The sequence below is a fragment of the Puccinia triticina genome, chromosome 10A (assembly GCF_026914185.1).
Source record: "Puccinia triticina chromosome 10A, complete sequence".
Classification (NCBI taxonomy): domain Eukaryota; kingdom Fungi; phylum Basidiomycota; class Pucciniomycetes; order Pucciniales; family Pucciniaceae; genus Puccinia; species Puccinia triticina.
In genome coordinates this window covers 6,213,063-6,237,437 of record NC_070567.1, presented here as the reverse complement: position 1 = coordinate 6,237,437, position 24,375 = coordinate 6,213,063, and the positions used below count along the sequence as shown (strand labels likewise).

At 45.9% G+C, this 24,375-nt stretch overlaps 4 protein-coding genes across 4 annotated transcripts; 3 read left to right on the top strand and 1 right to left on the bottom strand.

The window, feature by feature from the left end:
- Positions 1 to 5,950: 5,950 nt before the first annotated feature.
- On the bottom strand, positions 5,951 to 6,469 carry PtA15_10A647 (uncharacterized protein; the record flags this gene model as incomplete). The annotated part of the gene is made up of 4 exons (XM_053160844.1): positions 5,951 to 5,997; positions 6,112 to 6,198; positions 6,262 to 6,319; positions 6,413 to 6,469. 4 exons carry the CDS (start codon positions 6,467 to 6,469, stop codon positions 5,951 to 5,953), a joined length of 249 nt encoding a protein of 82 aa, XP_053024778.1.
- Positions 6,470 to 6,939: 470 nt separating this feature from the next.
- PtA15_10A646 (uncharacterized protein) lies at positions 6,940 to 8,744 on the top strand (the record flags this gene model as incomplete). Its single annotated transcript, XM_053160843.1, has 8 exons — positions 6,940 to 6,966; positions 7,077 to 7,109; positions 7,192 to 7,353; positions 7,431 to 7,549; positions 7,629 to 8,214; positions 8,281 to 8,375; positions 8,439 to 8,615; positions 8,702 to 8,744. 8 exons carry the CDS (start codon positions 6,940 to 6,942, stop codon positions 8,742 to 8,744), a joined length of 1,242 nt encoding a protein of 413 aa, XP_053024777.1.
- A 9,064-nt stretch (positions 8,745 to 17,808) lies between these two features.
- On the top strand, positions 17,809 to 19,957 carry PtA15_10A645 (uncharacterized protein; the record flags this gene model as incomplete). Its single annotated transcript, XM_053160842.1, has 7 exons — positions 17,809 to 18,372; positions 18,444 to 18,557; positions 18,618 to 18,657; positions 18,730 to 19,172; positions 19,234 to 19,347; positions 19,414 to 19,463; positions 19,540 to 19,957. The coding sequence occupies 7 exons, from the start codon at positions 17,809 to 17,811 to the stop codon at positions 19,955 to 19,957; spliced, it is 1,743 nt and encodes a 580-aa protein (XP_053024776.1).
- A 1,617-nt stretch (positions 19,958 to 21,574) lies between these two features.
- On the top strand, positions 21,575 to 23,615 carry PtA15_10A644 (uncharacterized protein; the record flags this gene model as incomplete). Its single annotated transcript, XM_053160841.1, has 6 exons — positions 21,575 to 21,710; positions 21,811 to 21,951; positions 22,032 to 22,067; positions 22,142 to 22,454; positions 22,524 to 22,699; positions 22,801 to 23,615. The coding sequence occupies 6 exons, from the start codon at positions 21,575 to 21,577 to the stop codon at positions 23,613 to 23,615; spliced, it is 1,617 nt and encodes a 538-aa protein (XP_053024775.1).
- Between the last annotated feature and the right edge of the window lie 760 nt (positions 23,616 to 24,375).

Here is a 24,375-nt window from a genome sequence, read left to right as displayed (position 1 = left end):
TTTTGTATTACATAATCAGACAGTCATATCCCCTGCAAAAAAGATTTTATGATTTTATGATTTATGCATGCATAAAATTATGCAAACCAACTTTGAACACCATAAATGTAATGTCCATGGTTACGCTGTATTATAATTGGACACAAATACATGCTTTTCCAAAAAGTTTAGAGCACATTGCTGTGCCAATGTGTTATCAATGCAAATTGTTGGTGCAACTGTTACTTCATTTCCAGGATCACAGTGGCACATTGGATATCAACAAACCACTGTTACAGACTCAGGCTGGTTTTTTATTGGAGCAGTGGAGAATTGAAACCTCAATAAATTAATTTGAAATTGAAAACCTGTAGTGCATTGGTAAGCCAATAGAAATACACTGTAACCTAGCAGCTAATGGACTACTGCTGTAATGTAACACCACTTTTTTAAGATACTCTACTGGCCGCTAATGTTTAGCATAATTTTTTCAGCTTGGGGCCAAGGTAGGTGATGTCAAGCTAAATACAGCCTTTACTCCAACCATACACTTGGGGAAAACTGAGGAAAAGTGGTAAAACCCCCTGAATTGATGATGACAAAGGCGCCATAGTTATGCAAGGGGAGTTATGTTGGAGTTTTGTACTGCTGGACTTCCAAACATGTTACCAAATTTCACCTGACAAATATTCACATCAATTTTTTACACGGTGAAGCAATAAATTTGCAAACCAGAATGTTCTTTTAACAGACCAACAAGAATAATTGGTTGGACACATTGAAGCAAGTCCAATCAGTGGTCAAATACCCACTCCCTGGCTACCAGTCAAATCAGCTGGTTTGGCCAGTTAATGTTGAGTTGGATGCAGATACACAATTTTGCAAACCAAGGTTTCACATTTGGAGGACATGGGATGTAAATTGGGTCTCAGATAAGTAAAAAGATATCATCAATCAGCTTCCTTGAGGTGATACTCTGCACGTGTCCTAGAGAATGGCATTTGGTACCCATTTGGTGGTACCCATACTGCTTGGTGGGTATTGCCCGCACCCGCCCCGCACCCACCAGGCAGTGCCGGGTCCGGGTCTGGGTGCCTGCTTTCTTGGTTGAAAGCGGTGTGGTACCCGGGTACCGCCTATTACCTATTCACCCCGGGCAAACCGGGGTCATGACAGGCATACAGGTTGCACAGTCCTGCATGTCACATAAAAAATTCCCGCGCCCTGTGTCATGCATCATTTGCAGGACTGGCTTACATGTATGTGAACTGTAGCTGACAGGTCTGTGAAAGCCTCTGCACAGTTACTGTGCATGTGACATGTTGGAGATGTGAGCTGCATGTCATGATCCGGACAGCTTGTCATGTATATGTGACAGGACCTGCATGAGCTGACATGCATACAGGACCATGCAACCTGTACAGCTCTCATGACCCCGATTTGCCCGGGGTGTATTATGGTCCGGCAGCCGGGTAGCGTGTGACATGCAACATACACAAACCTGTCATTGAAAATTGATACATATGTATTCCCCCGCTTTGCACAGCCTAACCGCACCGGTGACCAACCAGCAATAGTGGTGGCTCCCAACCGCAAAAGACACAAATCCCAATCATTGGTTACATCTCCAACCCAAGATAATCTGGAAGAACAAGAAGGTCCTAGTCAAGCTGAGAAATTAGATAACAACAAAACTCCAACCAGTACTCAGCCACCACCAAGTCAGACAGTCACCAACGAGGAGGAGTTACATGAGTGCAAGACACTCCACCCATTTTATGTCAGCCTGCTCTTACAAAGGATTATTTGAATATAGGACGAGCTCGGAAGATTGCCAAAGATCGCCGGAGCTCAAGCTATGGCTTGTACAATGTACCCCAGCTTTCCAATCAACTGGACAAGCATGGCCGGCGCATGATAGCTTATCCATGTAAATTTTAAGCCATTTATTTTTATATTGGTCACTTTGGATCTTAGCTGACATTCAGCAACAGATGTGGCACCAAAATCAATTGTCCAACTGGGGATTCATTTTGCAGCAATCTCCTCAATCTGCCTTTGCAAACACCGGGAAGCTAACTCCTCTTGATCATTGGCTTCTCTAGGGATTACAGGCACGGGTTACATTCAACCAAAGGAGGTAAGCCCAAATTTTCTTTTCTTGAGATCAGAAAATCAACGGTGGGCAGATGCGATACGTTACAATATTTAGGCCTAAACGCGTAACGCATCGACCATTATTTTTAAGGAAAAGGTGTTAATTTTATCAAAAAAAAATATTGAATTTTTGATACTTTACAATAAATTACAATACATTTTTGGCTGTATCTATGAAAAATGGCCAATATTTGCTGTTATTTAGGGTATTTTTGCATATTTTTGCACCCGTGAGTGTTATAGTTAACTTATTTTATACACTCGATAATCTTAATTTTCTGTATTGTAACTTATTTTTTGATACTTTACAATACTTTACAGTTACGGTTAACTGTAACGGCCCACCGTTGACAAAATTGACAGTTAAATTTCTTAGGTTCCCCAACTATGCACGATATGGTGTGCCAAGGCCGCTCAGCCATTTTCAACACTTGCGGATGCTGGCCACAAAGCAATCCTCCATCCAACGGTTTTAAAGAATTTGCCAAGACCACAGGATATCTCAAAGGATATCCACATGCTATACTCGGCAATACAAGACAATTACCGCACTGTTTTGAATGTGAGTCCAATTCCAAACATTTCTCTTATATTCACACAAATTCTAACATTTTATACATGTAGGAGCAGCAAGGAGCCTTATATCTTGGAGTAGATGCATGGCAGTCGCCCAATGACTTCAAAATCTTGGGCACAGTCATCTACCAATTAGTAGAAGCCGGTGTTGGTGATACACAACTATTGGCTATGCCACTAGATTTTGTTTGGCTTTCTCAGAGTCATACCGGTGAGTACTTGGCTAGGACCCTTAGGATAGTTGTGGAGAAATTTGGAATTCAGAACAAGGTGACCTGTTTTTATTCATTGTCCAATTGCTGCAGTTTCATTTTTTTCCCTTTTGTAATTTTACTCAATACTGACAAGAACATTTGATTTTTAGATCTGTGGTCTTGTGAGCAACAATGCTAAAAATAACAAAGTAATGGTGAGGGAGATGAAGAAGTTCAAGTGGTCACGTTTTAGGGGCAAGCCACATTGGATTCGCTGTTTCACCCATATCCTCAACCTGATAGCCCAGGTGATTCTCTGGCCGTTTGGAAATAAGGAGAAGAGGCGAGATGCTCATAATAGAAGCTCAATCAATGCCAAGTGTGACTCAGATGAGTCACAATGTGAAGATGATGATGCCAAGGAGAAAATCAGACAGTAAGTCCAACTCGCTCTCATTCCTCCTGCTTCTTGCCGATAATTTCATTGGAGAATCATGTTTTGCATGCCGCCCTAGTCTCTCCCGGGGTGACAGTGATATTTCTCCCCCATTCACGGATGAAGATAACAAGACTGAATCCTTTCAAGCACAAGGAGATGACGGGAGTGATTCACTCAGTGAGGCCAACATTGACAAAGCTAGCAAAGAAGACAAAGGAGATTCCTATACTACTGATCAATGCAAACTAACACTTGCAAAGGTAAAGAAATTTGCAGACAAACTAATTCCAATTTAGCTTACCATTTCTTTCTACAGTTTTTTGCCGTTGCGAAGAAGCTACGGTTCTCTCCAAATTCAAAGGCTGAGTTTACGGCAATTTGTCAGTAGAAGGAGTGTAAGACTCCTCATAGCGTGGAAAGGGATGTACGTACCCGTTGGAACTCAACATTTGCTCAACTCAATAGCATCATTTGGTGCAAAGCTGAAGTGTGGGTCCTCCCTATTGTCTCCACTTGGGGGTCACATTAACTGACTTGTGTGCTCTGGGATCTTCACAGCAACTGACTTGTGTGCTCTGGGATCCTCACAGCCTTGAGTGGCAGAGGCATAAGCAACACGGTCTCAAGCGCAAGTATCAATTGGATAAATCTGATATGGACTTAGTGCGTGATTTGGTCCATGTTCTCGGCATTTTCCAGGAGTTGACGCTTCAAGTATCCACTGCCGGATTGTCTTGCCTATCAAATATTGTAGTCTATATTGACCAAATCACCAAACATCTATCAACAGTTATCACTGATTTCAAATACTCTCTAGTACTGAGGAATGCCTGCCGATATGGATTGAAGCTAACAAACAAATAATATAGCTTAACCGACTCTTCTCCTTTCTACAGAATCTCTATTTGTGATTGTTTCTCTTTCTTTTTTCAACAGTATTTTCAATTTACTAACACCCTTCATTTTGGCAGTGCTGCACCCGTCGGTTAAGGACGAGTACTTCAAGTTGGCGAAATGGGAGCCCAAGTGGATTTCTCAAGCCATCCGCTTAGCCCGGGAAATGTAGACATTGTTTTACAAGCCCCAAGAACCACCAACTCCCGTGACTGCCCCGAGTTCCACTTCCAAGGCAAGTCACCTTCTTTTACATAAAAAAACCCCGGTAAGTCTGATTAGACTTTCTATTTATCTCTCAAAAGCCCAAGACTAGTGTGCTTGCAATCCTAGGAAGCGCTGCGGCTGCACAAGGGGGAAACGGCTCGACTGACGCATTTGATATCTGGCTTGCCGGAGGACTTATCCTGGATGGCAGCAAGCAGGTCAATCCTCTCAATTGGTGGATTGAACAGAAGCGTGCCGGTAACATGCATGGTGGCCTTGTAAATATGGCTCTGGATGTTCTAAGTTGTCCAGGTGAGCTGAACATTATTGAAATTCTTGAAATTTTGAATCTAATTCCTCTTGTACTTGACTTTTAGCAACATCTGTTGATGTGGAGCAAGCATTTAGTTTTGGACAAGATTATGTTTTGGCAAAGCGTCACCGACTTACACCCATCTCAATAAGTAGGGGGATGACCGTGGCATTCTACTTGAGAAACAACATGATAAAAGAAGGTGTCTTGGCCTCATGGAAAGCAGGAATTGGTGATGTAGTGAAGACTGGGGAAAAAAATGAAAAGGAAAGTGGTTGTCTTGGATGAAGATTGATCTGTGTCCGCCACAAGAAATGGTAGTTACTTGATATCAACAAACCTTTGATATGTTCACCCGCCCCCACAGTGATTGAATAATAGTAGTTGCTTGAGTTAAATAAAGTTTTTTACATTGTTTGAAAGGTGATAACAGTCTTAAATAAATAGTTATGCATGTCTTCACAGTAGATAAAATCAGAAATGTACGTGTGCAGAGGAAAATTCAAAAAATAGCCCTGGTGGTACCCGTGGTACCCGCCTTAAGTACCGCTGATACCCGCCAGGCAGTGCTGGGTTCGGGTCCAGGTGCCAGTTTTTCGGAAAAAAGACGCGGGTAACGGCGGTGCAACCGGTACCCGAGTCCAATTCGTCATTCTCTACTGTGTCCTCATAAACTGCTTTGAAATGAACATCAAGCAAGTGAACAGGACAGGTTTGGCACTAGACAAGACTGATCCACCAGGAAAAATCAATTGTCACCAGACATCAGGTGACATCAAGAAACAATGGCTGTCACTTTTTTCCAGCTCTGGCACTACCACAACTAGGCTACAATGGCCCCTTTGTTTCCTACAGGGGGCTGTACATGCAGCCAACTGTGCAACTGGTGGGTAGCTCAGTGGACTTAGGCTGATGTCACCTGTAGTCCAGTGACAATTTATTTTTGCTGGTGTGAAAGAGCAAAAGACCAATACAATCTGTCATCTCATTTGGGTGGTAGGCTTCCCTACTTCATGGCGGAGGAGCGGGCCCTTATTCTCTCACACTGCCATGAACTCTTGTCTGCAATTGTGTTCCGCTGAGGTGATCTTTAAGGCGATTCGAAATGATTAAGGGGCTCGGAAAAGTAAGACGTCGATGTGTTATCGGTGAAGCCGCAAGATTCATTTCATTATAATTACAGATGTACTTTCAATCATCATAGCCTTTCAAGTCTGGGTTTCTTTTCCGTTGAGGGACTGGATGAAATCATTCGATTCAAGAACCAAAACATAGGGGTTTTCAGTGGTTCAAACAATTGCATACGATTGAGGCGGGTGGAAGCCAATATGGGTAACAGAAGTCAAGCTTACGCGGATAACTCATCGGGATAGGTTCAGGGGTTACGTAGCCAAAGTAATTGCGACGGATCGGTGGGACAGCGGCCAGTAGCACAGGACCTGGAGTTCAAGGCAGGGCGTCAGTGAGTATGAATGCAGACTAGAAAGAGTAAAAGGACTGACCAGCAACTCCAATGGCAACCGACCAAAAAATCGCTGGATTCTCGTGAGCTTGATGTTGCTTTTCGATTTATCCATGCCATGTAAAAGTGTAATTTGATTAGTCAGTCGGTCTTCGATTAGATGTCCGGTAGTCCTTTCTTAAGAAGCTCACCAGATATCGCCGGGCTTTCTGGAGTCGGCCCAGTCGGAGAACGCTGGCCGAGGACATGATATATTCGGAGTGAACAGAGTATGCAAGTGGCTCGGTTGAACGTTTGGCGAAGCTGGAGATGTGCGTGTGTTGATTGGTGTACCGCAGGGCAAATCGGAAACACTGCCGACCCGATCTCTTGCCGTGTCGACTGCTGGCGGGAGGCCTCGGGACAGGCTTGTGAACTTCTCTCCTTCACTTCGGTGGTGTGAAAGCTCGAGAGACAGGGCGAGTGATACACTCGTCATCCCACAGGGCTGCGCCGCAACCCGTCCTTGTCACCATACAAAAAAAATTCGGCTCTCGTCCTGCCACCTCCACCCGTCCAGGTTCAGTGCTCCTTCCGGCTGCAACACTTCCCTCCATCCATCCATCCATCGGTGAGAACCTTGTGCGATCGATTCTCGATTCACCACCACTGTATTGATCCTCTCTTCCACTTCGATCAGCTTGTTTACGCGGACTCTTTCAAACCCTTTCTAGAAACCATGTCTTACACCCTCTACGGCTTCGAAGTTAGTGATTTCCTTTGTTGTCGCTGCCCACCAAGTCCTTCGAACTTGTCTGGTCTTGAGCGAGAGTTGACAAGAAACTGATGCTTACTTCACCGTTTGGTTTTAACCAGCAAAACACCCGTACCCGGGTGTGCCAAATCACCGTAAGGACATCCGTCTTTCATCTTCCCTTAGAGCGTTATTCCGATCAAAGTTGCCAACTACTTGTCTTTTTTTCGCTACCAGGCCAAGTATGAGGATGTTGACGTCAAAATCAGCAAGGTTCACCCTTACGAGAAAGATGCTGGATTTGAGCCCTACGTTGCCAAATTCCCTCACGCCCAAGGCAAGATCCCAGCTTTGGAAGGTCCAGGTGTAACGATCACAGAATGCGTGGCCATTTGCCATGTGAGACATCCTTGGCCACGTTTAAACCGCTTTTCGGAACACTGACCAAAATCCTACCACATTTATTTCGCCAACAGTACCTTGCTTCCATCGCCAACAAGTCCAACTTGCTCGGTAGCTCCAAAGAAGAAGCCGCTGAAGTGCTCCAGTGGATGGTGTACCTCAACTCGGAACTCTGTCCCGCCTTATCTGAACAGTGCGCATTTGGCCACCTCACTCTGCCATCTCTTTAAATCCATTGCTGATTTGATCCCCTTGTGCGATTTGTTTGATAGGTTCCTTTTCCTGCCGCCGGCCAACCGTCCTTACAACAAAGCCAACGTTGCCGCTGCCGAGAAGAAAGGGAACGCTATGCTTGAAGCCCTTGAGAAGCTCTTGATTGGCCGCACCTTCCTCGTTGGGCAGCGAATCACCTTGGCCGATATCTTCTTTGCCAACCACTTGGTCCGCCCTTTTGCCACTTTTCTAGATGCCTCCTGGAGATCTTGCCACCCGAACATCCTCCGTCACTTCAACACAATCGTACACCAACCCAACTTCATGGCAGTACTTGGTGGTGAGCCTACCTTGACCGAGAAAAAGGTTGAGTTCACTCCCCCCAAGAAAGAAAAGGCCGCTCCTGCTGCCGCTGCTCCTAAATCTGAAAAGAAGAAGGAAAAGAAAGACGACGAGGAGGAAGAGCCCCTTGTTCCTGCTGAGCCGAAGGCCAAGCACCCCTGCGAGGCTCTCGGCCCCGCCAAGTGCTTTCCCTTTGATGAGTGGAAGCGACAATATTCCAATGCTGAATTCCCCGTTGCTATGAAATGGCTCGAGGAGAACATCGACCTTTCTGAATACACTTTCTGGAAAGTCACCTACAAGGTTGGTTAAGCTTATTGCACCTGTCAGTTTACAGCTGGGAGCTCACCCGAAATGTTTGTCCGTTAGTACCACGAAGAGTTGACCCAGGTTTTCATGTCAGCCAACTTGATTGGTGGACTGCACAGTCGATTGGAGGCCTCCCGAAAGTACCTCTTCGGATCGTCAGTCATTCCCCTTTAACTCTTCGCTATGGCAGGATAAAATAACATTGTGAATGCTTTTAGTGCTGGTGTCTACGGCAAAGCCAACGCCTCCAAGATTCAAGGAGCCTACATGATCCGAGGATCCGACCACAAGGCTGTCTTCGATGTTGCGCCTGACTGGGAGAGCTACGAATTCGAGCCCCTCGACTTCAAGAAAGACATCGACTTCATCAAAGGATGTTGGAACTGGGATAACACGTCAGTACAGTGTTTGATTCTCCTTCCCAATTCATTTGACGCTTCCGGCTTGATGGCTGACTCAAAACTTGATGTGCTTTACCCAGTTTCGATGGGCTCGAGTACGCTGATGGCAAAGTATTCAAGTGAACTCTTGTTCACCAACCAGAAACTTCCCTGCCTTCATGCACCCTCTAAAACGATGCAAAAACTTTGCAAATGATTCTCTTTCTATGCGCAAATGATTCAATCAACTTCTTACTGCCAAAACACCGTGATGCCTAACATGATAAATGTTGAACGTAGCTCCCTCCCTTCAGCTCTCGCGAGAATTGTTCTGGATGTCCATCACTGTTCCTTCCTTAATCTATATGGTAGCAGTTTGGCCACCTTGAATCTTCGGAAATTTCATGACTCGGAGTTTCGTTATCATCTCACAGATCTATTGATTATAAACTGAACTCATACGCCAAGATGCGCATGATCATGTTGAATTGAAGCAGTACACCTAGCTTAACTACAGTTGCGCAAGGCATCCTACTGTACAGGAATTGCCCCCGGAGGGTTCTCTGTAGGAGAGGCAGGGAGAGGCTTATGAATAATGTCTGCAGGCTGACAGACAAAGGAAGGATTTTCAATTCTAAAAAGACAAACACACATTTTAAAATTCACCAACATATGTACAAGAAAAACTGAATAGACAGTTTTTTTTGGCAGTAGTGGAGGACTTCCTGCCAACTTTGAATAAATCTGGAATTCCAGATTTCACAGGGGAATCTGGAATCTGGAACTCTGGATCCCTTTGGGGAGCTTTGGGGACCAAGATTTCACTGCGAAATCTGAAATCTGTTGGCTCAGATCTGGATTTCCAGATCAACAGGAAGTCCTCCACTGATGAGCACCTTTACCCAAGTTTTTGAGGCATAAGCTTCTAAACTGATTGAATAAATCTGTTCTGAAGGTCAAAGGAATCCTGAAGGATATTTCATTGCTCTGAAGATCCATTTTTTGATAATATATGAGATTGAATATCCTATCTGCAACAATTGAGTGGCTACAGGTGTAGGATCTGCAGATATCCGCAGGTTTGTGAATCCAATATCCACATGACATGATGGTTGTAACTCCTTAGTTTACATTTCTTGGTGTTTTTATTTTTATTTTTAAGACATTAGTACAGCATAGAGATGGCCCCGACAAACCCGTCGTGGGTACCTGCTATCCGCTGGCGGGTACCCGCCCATGGTCAGCGGGTACCCGCCAGCATGTGCGTGTTTGGGTGCAGATGCTGGATTTCTGGGAGAAATCAAGTGGGTACCTGCTCTTGTTTGGGCAGGTGGTGGCTGCCACAACAACCGGAAGGACTGGGAAGGCCTTCCTTCCGGTCAAAGAGGTTTTGTAACCTCTTTGACTGGAAGGAATCCTTCTGGTCAAAGGGGTTACAGAACCTCTTCAACTCGACTGGAAGGAAGGCCTTCCAGTTGAAGAGGTTACAAAACCTCTTTGACTGGAAGGGAATCCTTCCAGTCAAAGGGGTTACAGAACCTCTTTGACTGGAAGGGAATCCTTCCAGTCAAAGGGGTTACAGAACCTCTTTGACTGGAAGGCCACTGCCAGCATAATTGGCTAGGTTGAGGTTATCCCAGTTAAACTGGGATGACCTCAACCAATTTAAACTTGGTTGATCTCAACTGATGAAATATAAATCCAAGGTACCCCCCTTGGGTTCATATTTCATTGGATGAGATCAACCCATTTTAAATTGGTTGAGTGCATCCTAGTTAAACTAGGATGTTTTCATCCAAGTCAAATATGCTGGCAGTGGGCCTTTCCAGTCAAAGAGGTTTTGTAATCTCTTTGAAGGCCTTCCAGTTGAAGGGGTTCTGTAACCCCTTTGACCGGTGTGAGACTCGAAAAGCGGTTTGCACCTCTTATGGCTGAATTTAGAGAAGTATGTGTGGGGAAACCCCTGCTTCTCTGAAAGACAAAGACTGACAACACCCCCAGCTAGGCCGGAAGCAAGAAGACAGTGGTCTAGTGTAGTTGAATACTTTTCTCACAAGTGGCTCACAATGGACTGTGTATTTCAAAATATAAAGCTAGTATTTTATTATGTGGCGGAGAGTGTGAGGGTGACAATTTATTTGAATCTTGTGGGGGGAATGATCTCCTTGATTGGATTCCATGGGGGACAAAGGAGGAGAGAGCCTCTCCATATATAGGAAAATGTGAGGCATTTATGCTGGTGGTCTATGTACATGAGGGGTTTTGGCTGGTGTGCCTTTACAAATGCTGTGCAAATACAGCTATGTACAGTGTGGCAGTGTATACATGAGCAAATTTAGCTGGTGATCTAGTTACAAGTGTGGCTTACACAGCCCTCTGGTTGCTATGGAGTCTTCTCAAGTGACCTGCACAGCTTTCTGTATTGCTGTGTAGTCTGCTTGAGTGACTTGCACAGCCCCATGGTTACTATGCCGCTTTATTAATGTGGCTTGTGGTTGCTGGATTACTGTAATAAGTGTGAGATTACAGACCAAGGCGAAAGGCATCACCCTCATAAATTGAGGAAGTTGCCCCGAGCTCAAACAGCTGCGGAGAAAGGTAAGCGAAAAAGCAAACCCATTCCCGCAGTCCAAAGCAGCGCAGCGGAGAAGTGAAAATACTGATGCTCAGATGATGCATACAGTTAAACTATCCGCCAGCAGCGCAAGACACGTGGAGAAAGCCAATCCCGGTCCGAAAACTTTGTCAGAGAGAATCTCAGTGAACACCAAAGGTGAGCAAGCTAGAGATTCGAAACTAACAGAGTAAGAAGAAAAGCTAATGCTTTAATCTTCCGTACCTGACAGATAAATTCACTCAGGACAAAACAAACCGAACGACCGAATCCACTCAAAGAGAGGAAATGGAAGATGGTGAGCAAGGTCAGACTATAAACTCTAACAATAGAGAAAACAACTAAAACAAGATCTTGACCGTTAATCTAAATAGAGAACGTTAAGAGATTGTTGGATCGTCTCGTGAAAGAGAAGAACTACAAGTTCTGGACTATATGGGAATGCGGGAAGAGCTGAAAAACACTAACTTTGACAGCTAGAACCTACGCACCAGAAGCAGTCCACAGACCTCAAAAATCCAACTAAGAAAAAGAGCAGCTAGTCTCTTGCTCTTAGGTAATTTCACATTCATCTCTTAGATAACAATAATTTGTCTTTAGCTATTATTGTTTTTATCTAATTAGAAATGAATGCTCTTAGACCTTTGAAATCTTTCAATAAGTGGCTTGTGGTTGCTACACAGCTGCATATGAGGCTGGCTGGTTGCTACGCAGCCACATATATATGTAAAAGGGTAGTATGTAAGCTATATACATGCAGTTTTGTAAAACTGTGTATGTAAACTGAAGGGAGTGTGTGTATCAAAAGATGGTGTAATGTAACACTACATATGTAAACTAGAAATTTTTGAATTTTTCCATCCAGAACTAAAGTGTCTACCACACCGGAAGGATTCCTTCCAGTCGAAGAGGCTACAGAACCCCTTTGACCAGAAGGAATCCCTCCGGTCAAAGCGGTTTTGTAACCTCTTTGACTGGAAGGAATCCACCTGGTCGATTTTGAGGGGAAGGTACCCGCCGGTACCCGCGTGGGTACCCTGACTGCCCCAGGTGTTGCGGGTGCGGGTGTGGGTGTCAAACTTTTGGCAAAAAAGCTGGTGGGTACCTGCATCCAAACAGGTACCCGGGCTCACAGGGGCCATCTCTAGTACAGCATAAATGATAAGCATTGGGGAGATGAGACCAGTGCCATTTGAAAGCTGAGATTGAGAAGTGTTACATGGCTCTGAGGCAGGTCCACAGGAGCTGAGGGGGAGGCTGGGTGATGCTAAGCATTTTTCCTCCAGACATTTGTGATTTCTTTCTCAGCCAAATTTTTGACTTTGTGCACAAGTCCCTCCCTTTGGGAGGGGCTGCTTTGCGGCCAGCCACAGCAAGCCTCCCACCAGGGGGGACTTGTGTCAAGTTAGCAGTACACAGAGTGGCATGAAGATTAAGCTGAGGGTGAATCATTTTGGAAAGAAGGTGATTAGTCAAGCTTAACTAAGCCTCTCCAGGGAGGCGCAAAGCGTCTCCAAACTGTGCTCCCCCAAGGAGGCACTTGCGTTAAGTTTGGTGATTAGTACCCACACCCTCCACATCAACCACTACAGCTCAATTGGAACAAGAATAAGAAAGCCTACAAGCACTGTGAGACGTGTAGGTGCAAGCAGGGCTCATGACTCAAAGCAAGGGTGAAAGCGCAGCGCAGCGGTTTTGGTGGCTGCTGCGCTGCGCTGAAAGTAGCGGCCCCGCCCGCTGCGCTACCGCTTTTTGGGTCTGGCAAGAAGCGGGAACCCGCTACTTTCATCGGTAGCGCAGCAAAACCATTGCTGCGCTACCGCTTTTTGAGCTGGCCGCGTAGCGCTCCCCCGCTGCCAGCCAAAAAAAGCGCAGCGCAGCTGTTTTGGTGGCCGTTGCGCGGCGCTGAAAGGAGCGGCCCGGCCCACTGCGCTACCGCTTTTTGGGTCGGGGAAAAAGCGGTGAGGAACTCCGTCTGGTGCTAGGCTGGCGGCAGTTGGGGGAGGGGAATGGAAAAGAAGATCTGAGATGTGTATGCCCTCCAGGGTGATTGGCCGTGAATTAGCGCAGAGAAACGTGTAGCGTTGGGGGGGGGGATGATTTTCTGACGGCTGGAATTGCGCGTCAGCGGTGTTTATGTTGAGAGAGGAGCCGGGGATACTGCCGGCGGGAGTGTGATCAAAAACAGTGATTGGTGGAGATTGGTGTTTCGGGGTAAACAAACTTAGAGGACATGTGAAAACTGAGAATATGGGCAGAATGACGCCAAGACAAATAACTTTGAATTGATGGAGAGACTGAAAAATATACGGTTCAGATTAGGTCCATGCCGCTCCAAAGCCTGAGTTTGAACTGAACTCAAACCTTGGAGTTTGTGACATCTAGCAGACATCTCATCACAACCTAGCGCGCACGCGCGCGCTACAACAACTAGACAACTGAAACAAAACAATACAAAAAGAAAACAAAACCAAAAACATAGAAGAGAATACAGAGAGGAAGAAATCCTGAAACGCCTTGAGGATGCGCGCCACGCCGCGCTGTCGGACCTGAGAAAGTCTTGAGGGCTGAGGGCTGCGCCATAACTATCATTGCGGGACCCAATCATAATTGATTGAGTCGCGGGATCCAATCATATTACCTAATCATAATTGATTGAGTCGCAGGACCTAATGAAGGCCACCGGCGCGCGCCATGCGCAGCAAAACTTGATCCCACGCGTGTACCAGTCTGTCCACCACAGCGGGCCCCCACTATTTTTGGTGGTAGCGCAGCAGGACTGGCGCTGCGCTACCGCTTTTTGGGCTGACCGTGCAGCGGTTCCCTGCTGCGCTGCGCTAAAAGACCGCTTTTTTGTAGCACAGCGCAGCGTTTCAGCCTTGATTACCGCTTGTGCTGCGGTGAGCAAACATTCTACGCTGCTTGCCTATATAAACCACCACACTGCAAGTAAGAGTAAGTAGAGAAAGTAAAAATTACATGTGGGAAAAGTCCCCCCATGCTCTGCCTTGTACATAATGAAAGAAAAAAAACGGCAAGAAAGTGTAGAAAAACATAAGAATATAAAATAAACATGGGAGCATCCCACACATCCTCCTTTGTCCTCACACGCACGCCACGGCCAAGCTCTGCTCTCACGCTAACTCCTGCTGTCTCTGCCGCTTGCCTTTGCCCGCTGTTGAACTCCTCTCTCCCTAGATTCCACACCCCTGTCTAGCCTATGATGTCAGGATCCCACTCACTGCCTCTGCCCCAGCTACGCCCGCTTGGGCTGCTGTGGTTTCCCGCAATCACAGCCTCCACTCTAGGCAGTTCGCGCTGGCCTTCTCAGTTTGAGTCCAGCTCCGCCATTGAGCTCTGCGCGCCGCCGCCTTGCCCCCTTCAGTTATGCGCTCCGCTGCCCTTGGATCTGTAGTCAGGTGTTGCACGTCCCCTGGTCACATCCGCAGTCCCCAAACTCCAGGACACTTTTCACTACCAAGATGGATGAATTTGTGATGTTGTATATTGATCAATATAGCGTATATTGATCAATTCACATTGATAAATTTTTTATTATTATTATTCCTCTTGATACCTTTGTCTTTTTTCCATGTCACCTTGATACTATTCTATAATCTCTCTCCTTCTGCCTGTGTTAGCTTCAAGCCACAGGAATCTTTTTTTTTTTTTTTTGCCTGATAACATTCATAAATTTCTACATACACCATTCAATTCTTCCTGAAAAAAAGACGTTGCAAGTTTTAGGATTAATCCAGGGTAGCTGAGGGGTCTCAATTTTTTTTTCTTTTTTTTTTTACTTCAACAATTGATGTTATCAGAAGTCTCCAAATCTACTTTTTTTCAAAAATTGACCCCTGACCTCTCTCATGATACCATCCTGCACACATTTTTAATTTGGTTGGTTGAACTTCCTGAAGATATTGCATATCATACTTGAAGTGCTATATGCAGAGGAGGCCTTTTTGAAATTAGTTTACCATGGTTTAGCATATTTTTGTCAGGTTCTTTTTTTATCTACTTTTGTTATCAACCACAGATTAATGAGGAATATTTCCACATAAAATTTCATTGGACACTTTTCAAGACAAAGGTATCAAGAAGAATAAAAAAAAAAAATGATCAATATATGCTATATTGATCAATATACGACATTGAAAATTCATCCATCTTGGTAGTGTTTGAAACCCGTGCCACTTTGCGTCCCCACATTGGGATGTTTGCTGGGTACCCATTGGGCCAAACCCTGATCTGCCAAGGAGGCTTGCAGTTCAGGGGTTGGGCATGAAGGGCTGAGTTTTTCACCCTGTACTGTAGCACTATCTGGAATCCACAACTTGAATTCAACATCTTTTGCGGCTTATTGACTAGGCACATTCCAATGCTGGGGATATCAAAATTTACAAGTTGCAGAAATCCAAAGTATTTCACATTATTGGTTTTTTGGCTGCGACCCGCAAGCTAAACAGTTTTAGGGTGGGTGGTAATTTGAGACAAATAGACCTGGCCCAACCAACCATTTATTCTGGGGCCCAACATGGGCAGCCTGCAGGCAGCCCAAACCCGCACAATTTCCATGCCTACTCCCATTGATGGTCAACACAAACGGCCATTGAGAGTACACCCCCCCCCCCCCCTTGATGGCTGGTTTTACCCACCATCAATGTGATCACAATGGTAGATAGAAATACCAGCAACTGAAGGGAAGTAAATGCAACCTCTTGTCCACCAACTGTGTTGGCCATTGATTGGATTTGATTACTGATATCAGTCCTTGAAGGGACTGTGCATTCCCCTCAATGACTGAAGTTGCTGTACAGCCATTCCCAAAAAGCTTGCGGTTGTTGGAATGCTACTTTCAGCCTCAAAGCCTGTATAGCCCCTTTATGACAGGCTGCATAAAATAATGTGATTAGAAGAAAATCACTACTTTCTCTGTTTTTAACTTTGCCTTGAGGGTTGCACCATTGGAATCCTGGAGCAATTTTACACCAATTGGACCCTTTGCCACATGCCCCTCCCCTGCCCTGTGGCCAGTGTGGCACCCTTGTTGAGCCAAACAGCCGCCCAAAGGGGTTTTGACTGCCTGTACATTGAAGCTGTACAGGTTTGTGGCTGAAATAAAAAAAAAAATCTTTTTTTGGCCTCAAGCCCGCAAGCTTTTTGAGAGCCTTGAGGAGCAACGGTTCCAGGCTTGAATCATCACTGTGTCCCCTAAGCCTAACTAAGGGTGCTAGCCCCTCTGCTACCTAGCATCAAGGTGAGGTTTACTTCTGCTGGCTTATAAGCTATAGTGCAACCCTAAAACCCTATCAACTCCGCATCATGTAAGAGACCAGATCTGAAATCCATAGTATAAAAATATAATATAAGGAAACCCTGCTTTGCCCCACAACTCTTTCCCTGGAATCAAGGTTGGAATATGTAGACCCTACACAATCAGAGGGAAGGACATACTTGGAATTGGATTTAACATCAACAGGATAAGTGCACGGGATTTTCAGAAAAACAGTTCAAGCACCTGATTATCACAGTTATCTGGCTTCTCTCACATAGAACCAATTTACCCCAAGAGTAAAATATTGAAGTCACCAGTATGATTTGGCAGAAATGATGTTATGTGGTGTAGTGCACTAACCTAATTTGATACACATCACTCAAGACTTTCATATATGTATTTCAATATAACTTGAGTGCTTGGCTTCCACTTGAGTCATGTACTTTTCCTACATAAATACTGGCCATCAAAGTGGCTACCTGGGAAAGATATTAGAAGTGGGCTGAGGATGGATGAAGATAAAGGAAAAGGGTTTGTATTATATAAACCCCACTCACCAAAGTTATAACTAGTAAGGCTGGCGGGATTGTATGGTAATCAACTTGCAAAAAGGAAGCTTACCAGAAACAGTTTGAATTTCTCCATCTGATTGGATTTATCCTACTTTTGAGCTCTTACCAGAGCAACTGTACACTATCAGGTTTATTGCCCGCTTTTGGCAACTTAGCATCTGATTTCCTCAGGCCTTACACATGTACTCTGACCTCTTGGGCACATATGCATTCTCCTGGGGCAGACCAAAAGTGACACAGTCTTTTGTCTGAGTATCACAAGTTTTGGGGGTGATACATAACATACAGGGTTGCCAGATGTGACACCGCAGTACTCAGCAACTCGAGATGGAATTTCTCAGCCCATGTAGCACCCGGACTGGGTGCTATTCCTTTTTTTGGTTTTTGGATGGTTTGATTAGCTACCTGCATAATTTGGTGGAGCTTTTTCCCCCATGAGCAAGTTCTTGATCCAGCTGGTCAGGGGGGATGAGCTGGTGTTTGGGAGAGTGGATGTGAGGACTTGGATTGGTTTTGTGGTCGGGACGGATTGGATGATATGTAACCCTGCCTCAGTTTATTCTAAATAGGTCTGTAAAAAGGCCCCTCAAATGAGTGTCATTGGGATGTGCTGCCAAGTGCACATGGTACCGTGCACTTCGTGCATTGGAGAAAGAGCACTTAATGGTTTATGTGCGTTCTTCTGAAGCTGAGGATCTTTTTTCCATGACTCAACCGCAGGCGGATTTTAATATGTAGTTTCGGATGGGAGTGGGCGCGTCGTGCACTGCCGCTCCGCCCGGGGTGGAGCAGTTCTGCTCAGTGCTCGGCTGTACTGGATGTATGCGGATTAGGAAGAAGCAGGACACGATGAGACCCAGAGCATCCTCCATCCAGCAGGCCATCTTCAACCACCACCACCAGCAGAGCAAGCCGATAACCAGACAACCATCCACCCAGCTACAGCAACAACAAGAACAACAACAAGAACAACAAGAACCAGAACCAGAGAACGAGGCAGACGCACTAGACCTGCTCAGCATACTCGACCCTGCTGTCAATGCCGCCTCAACACTCACGCACATCAGAAACTGTCTCTTCATCCCACCCATGATCAACCATCTCGGAACACCCACCATCCAGCTCGACGGCGACGACCAGCTCACCCACTCCGAACTAGACTCACACCTCATCTCCATCCTCAACCATCCCCGCCCCAACTCCAGGCGCATCCAGCAGATCAAAAGACTCCTCAAAGGACTCAAGGCCTTCATCTCCACACCCATCGGAATCATCTTCACCATCTACGGCTTCCTCGTCGTCTTCTGGGTATACTCACCCTCTCCTAACCCCCCACAAAAAAAAAAAAAAACACTAACACACACACCCTCTCAACACAGGGCGCCGCTTTGGTACTCATCCTTCTTGGCTGGCTCAAAATCACCCCGCAGGAGAACTACAGGATCTGGGTAGAGATCTGCAGCCAAGTCCTCAACGGATTATTCACCATCCCAGTCAGCACAGCATCTTTTTTGTTTTTTTTATATGCTAACCACTAGTTTACGAATACACAGGGAATCGGGCTGTTTCCGAGCAGGATCATCGACTGTTGGAGTGGGTCTGGCCCACCAAAACTAGGCGAAGGCGGGCGCCAGAGGCTGATGACAAGTGTGTGTGTGTGTGCAGATATCGGGGTGATTGTGCATTATGCACGGGTGATCTGGAAGCGCAAAGGAAAGCGCAACCTGGACGACCCCAACGACCTCATCCCGCCCGAGCCGCCCCGCTCGCCCCGCCTCCTCCCGCCCCCGCCCTCCTCGGCAGACCCGAACTACTTCCACAACGGCCCCAGACACGCGGCGGCCCAGGAAGAGAAGAAGAGCGGCGCTGAGGAGGCCCAGATCGGCCCCGAGACAGAGGCCGGACCCGGGGACGTGATCGTCGTCCACGACCAAGAACACGCACACCAGCACGAGCATGAAGAGGAGCAGGAGGGGCTCACAGACGTATGGAAAGACGAGCAAGAGATCGTCCTCAACCAGCGCGAGATGACCCGACTACGGCGCGCCCAAGAAGCGCTCTGCCGCTCACAGACGTGGTACCGGCCGCACTCCTCGGCGACCCACTACGTCAGTCTCTCCTTTTCTGTACAGCAAGCAGCGCGGGATGCTGAGAGACGTGATCCGACAGGCGTTCCCCGTCCCCATAGCTCTCATCATCGTCCTCCTCAACCTCGGAAACTCGCTCTTCCAGGCCGCCCTGTGCGCCGTCATGTGGGGCTTGCGGTACAGCACCCGGCCCGCCGTTCGTCCCCCTCCCCTCTCACCCGTCTCTTCCTTAGCTAATGTGTGTGTGTTTTTGACGCTGTAGTGGACGACCGCGACGTTCATGGCCCTCTCGTTCTCCTGCGGCATCTCAAGGTACCCTCTCCCCATCCAAACCAGAGCAGAGCCAGCACCAGCGACTGATGGAATCCTGTGTGTGTGTGTTTGACAGCGGGATCTTGGTCTGGCGGACCGGTGCACGGACGTCGAAGCGTGCGAAAGTGGCCGACGACGTCGCCCGGATGATCGACCCCTCGTCGACGACGAAGCTCGAGCCGCTCGAGCCGTCCGCGGCAGAAGCAGCGGGAGCGGATGCGGCGGGCGTGAGAGGAGTGGCCCGCGCACGCCCCGCCGTCCACCACCACCTCTTCCAGACCCAACCCACCGCCTTGCCCGGATCAACAGCACAGCCTCCCCGTCGGCCGCCCGTCACCGGCCTCCACGTCCGCCCCGCTTCTCCCCCCCACTCCCGCCATCACCCTCCGAGTGACTCGTCCTCCCCTTCCTCATCGTCCTCGTCCTCTAACCGCTCACACTCTCTTATTCGCGAGCCTAACGATAGCCACATCGTCGCCCCTTACTCCTTCTGACCACCTCTCTCCTGCTTCTCTGCTCCTACCACCTTCACCTCTATTTCTCTCTCTCTCTTTCTCTCTCTCACTTCGCCCTGTTTCGTCCGCAACTCACTCACATATATACCCACACCCTTTGGTCGTCATCGTCTTCTTCTGCATACTCATACCTTGTCTTTATTAGTCACTGTTGTACAGTTCTGGATTCGCTTTTCGGGCTTCGTGGCGGCCACTCCGCCATTCCATTCGTCTTTATTGTTTCATATCTCGCTGCATCAGTATCATTATCCTCTTTGTTTTCTTCCTTGGGGCGCTCGTCGCATCGGTTCGTTTTGTATGTGTGTTTGTGTAGACTTAGTTCGTTTGTATGTCGAAGTATCGTTTATAGATTTTTATTTTTTTCTGGGCGTACTTTCGAGGAAAGACAGTAGAAAAAATCAGGGTCTTGGGGTACAGCGACTCAAGAAGCTTTCTGGGACGGCTCCCATTAGCGAGATTTTCATTTTTTTTATGCCATCGTAATCTTCAGCCTCGCATCCTGCCCTAAAGTTCACCCGTGGGGTACACATGGCTTATGGGATGTCTGCTGGCATTGTTGCGCCATCCAACCTGGACAGATCCGGAGACATGTCTAAAGATCTTCCACAGTATGTAGGTCAGACCAAACGTTGATTTAGAAGCAGGTTGTCAACCACATTTGCTGGTCAAAACTGGAGGACTTCCCGTGCCATCTGGGACCCCCGCAGATGGCGGTCTAGACCCAAAAAGTCTGGATTTTCGCGAAATTGAGCTTTTTGGGCTCTAAGGTCACTTCGCGGAGGCCCGCAGATCTCGACAGGAAGGCATCCACTCGCTCTCAATTCACTTTCAGAAGCGAATGTCGACATCAATGAGCATAAGGACTTCCTTCCAGGTTACTAAATCCAGAGGCCAGGAAGCTCAACCGCGCTATGTACCCAGTAAAGCGGGCGCTTTTCTGCGGGCTGCGCCGCGTAGCTTTCCAGCGCAAAGCTGCACGGCCCAGCTCACGTTAGGTAGCTGGCATAGCATTGTGAGAATTGTGAGTATGTCATCTTGGGAAACCCATAACAGTCGATCCGCGCTCAACAGCTAATCACGACCTCTGTCCCAGCGAGCGGGTTACTAACCCGCTGTAGCCTGTATCTTGTCTCGCCGGATTAAATTTTGCAGAGCACCTTGGCTTGGTGACGTGTCAGTATTGCGTCCATTGCCGCCCAACAAGGAAAAAAGAATCAGTGCAGCTTGCAAGGGCGAACCCGGAACGCCTGAAGTCTTGTTTTGTCGATGACGGGAAGAGCTCATCATGATCTAAAATATCAGTAAATCTTTAACGACGGCTATCTACCATCCTCCTGTAGGCAGCTGCACCTGCCGCCGCCCTTGTTTCAGAGGGAGGGGTATCAGCACCTCCACCCAAAAATATTCACTTTTAGGTGCGTTGTCGAGCAATTGGTACTTGCCAAGACAAATATACACTCTGGTTGACTCGTTTCAAGATCAGAAACAAACCATCAATGTGGGAGATCTAGACAAAGAAAGACAGCAAAAGCCAGGCAACTCGTGGCCGGGTTGCGTGGAAAGTTGGCCCGTTTGAATCAACACCCAATTCTTAACATGTTCATCAAACAAATCTTGGCCCAAGTTCTTATGATCGTATGCGCTATGTCAGCCTCAGGTAGTTTTCTACAGAGGCCTCATCTACCATTAGAGACTGATGGATTAGAGGCAAATGGTCTACATGGTACCAATGGTATGTGTTCTGATCATGAAGGCTATCAATATTTTGTCTTTTTTCCTACTTGCTATGCCAATTGCTTGCTCACTTGTTTTGACCAATAACTCACTCCCAGGCAAGGAAAAGCAATACTTGGATCCTATTAATCCTGCACCTGAACAGCATAAAATCTGGGGCAATGCATATGATCATATCTCTCAAAATAGGATTTTGAAGAAGTTGATGAAGGATTACATCCCAGAGGAGCCCTCCAAAGGTGACTCATTCAACTTTTTACTTTGACAATTTCATCAGGAGTTTTGTAATGGCAAGACTCATTGTAAAAACTTTTTGCAGTCTTGGATATAAAGAGAAACTGGAAACACAATCACAGTGAGTTTACTATTTTGTTCTTCCCTGAATATAATCACTTTGTGAGGCTGATTAACTTGATTTCAAAATCTTAGAAAAATGGAATGAGCTATGTGAGACTTCAAACAGTATATTTGAAACTTACAAGGATGTTGAAAGAGAACTCCATTATAACGTAATTTTCTCATTGGATGAAAGTAAAGCAGTTCATGGTATTCAATTATCTTTACTACACAAACTTCAAGACAAGTTAGAAGGATTTGAAAAGATGAGGGCATTTGAGATATTGGATTTTTCTCCCAATTCACCATTACAGAATCCAGGACACCAAAAGGCAGAAGAGTTCTTGCAGGAAACAATCAGTTTTGTTACTCACTATCTGGAATCACTGAATGTGCCTGAATTTGTGTTTGCTGAAGACAAAGGTAGAATGGTTTATTATTCATTGAAGATCATTGAATTTTTGTTCATAAACAGATTTGTTGATGATCAAGATGTTGTCAAGGCATTCAAAGAACACAATTCATTCTTGAAGGTCGCAAGTCTCTTCAACATAATGAATCTGGAGAAAAGATTGGGAGTTGATCTTTCGAGTGGATTTCTTGAGCTTACTGAACAATGGTTTTGGACGCTTGATTTTGCTTTCTTTGGTGGTAAGCCCGTGTGTTTGGAATGTAAATTTGAAGATGCTGATTATTCTTCTTCTTACATTATATTTTCTCTAACTATCTCTTAATAAAAACATAAAAAAAAGTGCTTGATGGAGAAGTCAACTTGAGGATTGATATAGAGTGCTTAATTGCTTATTTTAACTTTTATTCCCATGGATATCACCACCTTCTGAGCACTGAAGAACTCAATGCTTTCAATGAAAGATTTGATTATCCCTTGAAAATGTTGACTCAAAGTCCTGCAATATCCAATCTTGAAAGAAATCCAGAAGCATCAAGACATGAAGCTTTTCCCATTCACCGTAATGAAGGTATGAAGGACTCCCCAGGCAAGGTCCACTCTGGTGATGATGAGCGGCATTCTTTGTGGACAACAGCGGATGAGCCAGAAGAATTAGAAGGTGCTAGAATGATTGTGGATCAAATATTCAAAATCCATTTGGGAAGAGAACTTGGAAGGGCAATTGAGCCCAATATGGTCCTGATTTCTAGGGCTCTGTGTGAGATTTTGGATCTCATTGATAGGAAGATCTTCCCAGGGATCCTTCAGGAAGCATTAGGCCATTTTGCAGAGATTGAAGACATATATATTTTGCTATTGTTATCTTCCAGGATCCAATATTGCCATAAGATGTGCATTTCTACTGAACAGTTTATGGAACAATCCTCTGATAAAGCTCTGCAATCTTCTTTCAAGCAAAGAATAGCTTCCTTCCATGTCCATTACCGAAATCAGATGAAGTATCTCCAGGATGAGTTTGATAAGACTTATTTTAGGATCAGCCAACAAGAGCCGGGTGATAGCTCCCCCTCGATAGTATTGGCCAGACTTCAAGATTATCTATCAAAGATGCTCAGAAATACCCTGCCACCTACACCAATTAAAACAGATAAATAGGTGATAGTTTGGATAGACTTTAGACATTGATGGATGGATGGGAAACATACTTCTGTATTCCCAAGATGGCCTCCTGCTTGCAACACAAAACATTGCCTCACTGCATAGGGAAATTTCTTTGACATCCATATCCTTCATCATCATCATTATAAAATCAAAATTTGCATTTACATTGCAAGCTTTGATTGCAATCAGTCATCAATATATTTACATGCTAACATTTGGCTTATTCTTACATCCAACATCTTTCAACCATCTTCCTTTCTTTGTTCATTGCTTGGTTTCATTTTCATCATCATATCTCCTTGTGTTCCCATGGAATCAATAGGCTTCTTTCCCTGGCTTGTGGTGTCAGTGCAGAAATGGCTCTTGGTCCTCTCTCTCAATTTCATTCAATTTTCAAGGAGAGTGTCCCATGTGACAGGGTGTTGGTTGAAGAGCCCTTGTTAGTTTGTGGAACAACCTCCAGGTTCCCCTCAGCAGTTTGCTTAGCCCAAGATTTGGCATCTTACACGGCCAAACCTGGAGCCACACATCATTTATCACTGCCAACAATAACTACTTGGACTTTGATTGCAATTATGGTGTTCAAAGTTGATCTGTGCATGCATAAATCATAAATTCATGAAACCTTCTTTGCAGGGGAGTGCACAAGTTTGATTATGTGACCTGGAAAAAACAATGATCACTTGAGGACCCCGGAGAGCCCCTACCAAGCCGCCTCATGTAAAATGTTTGCATGGTGTTGGTCCAACCCGAA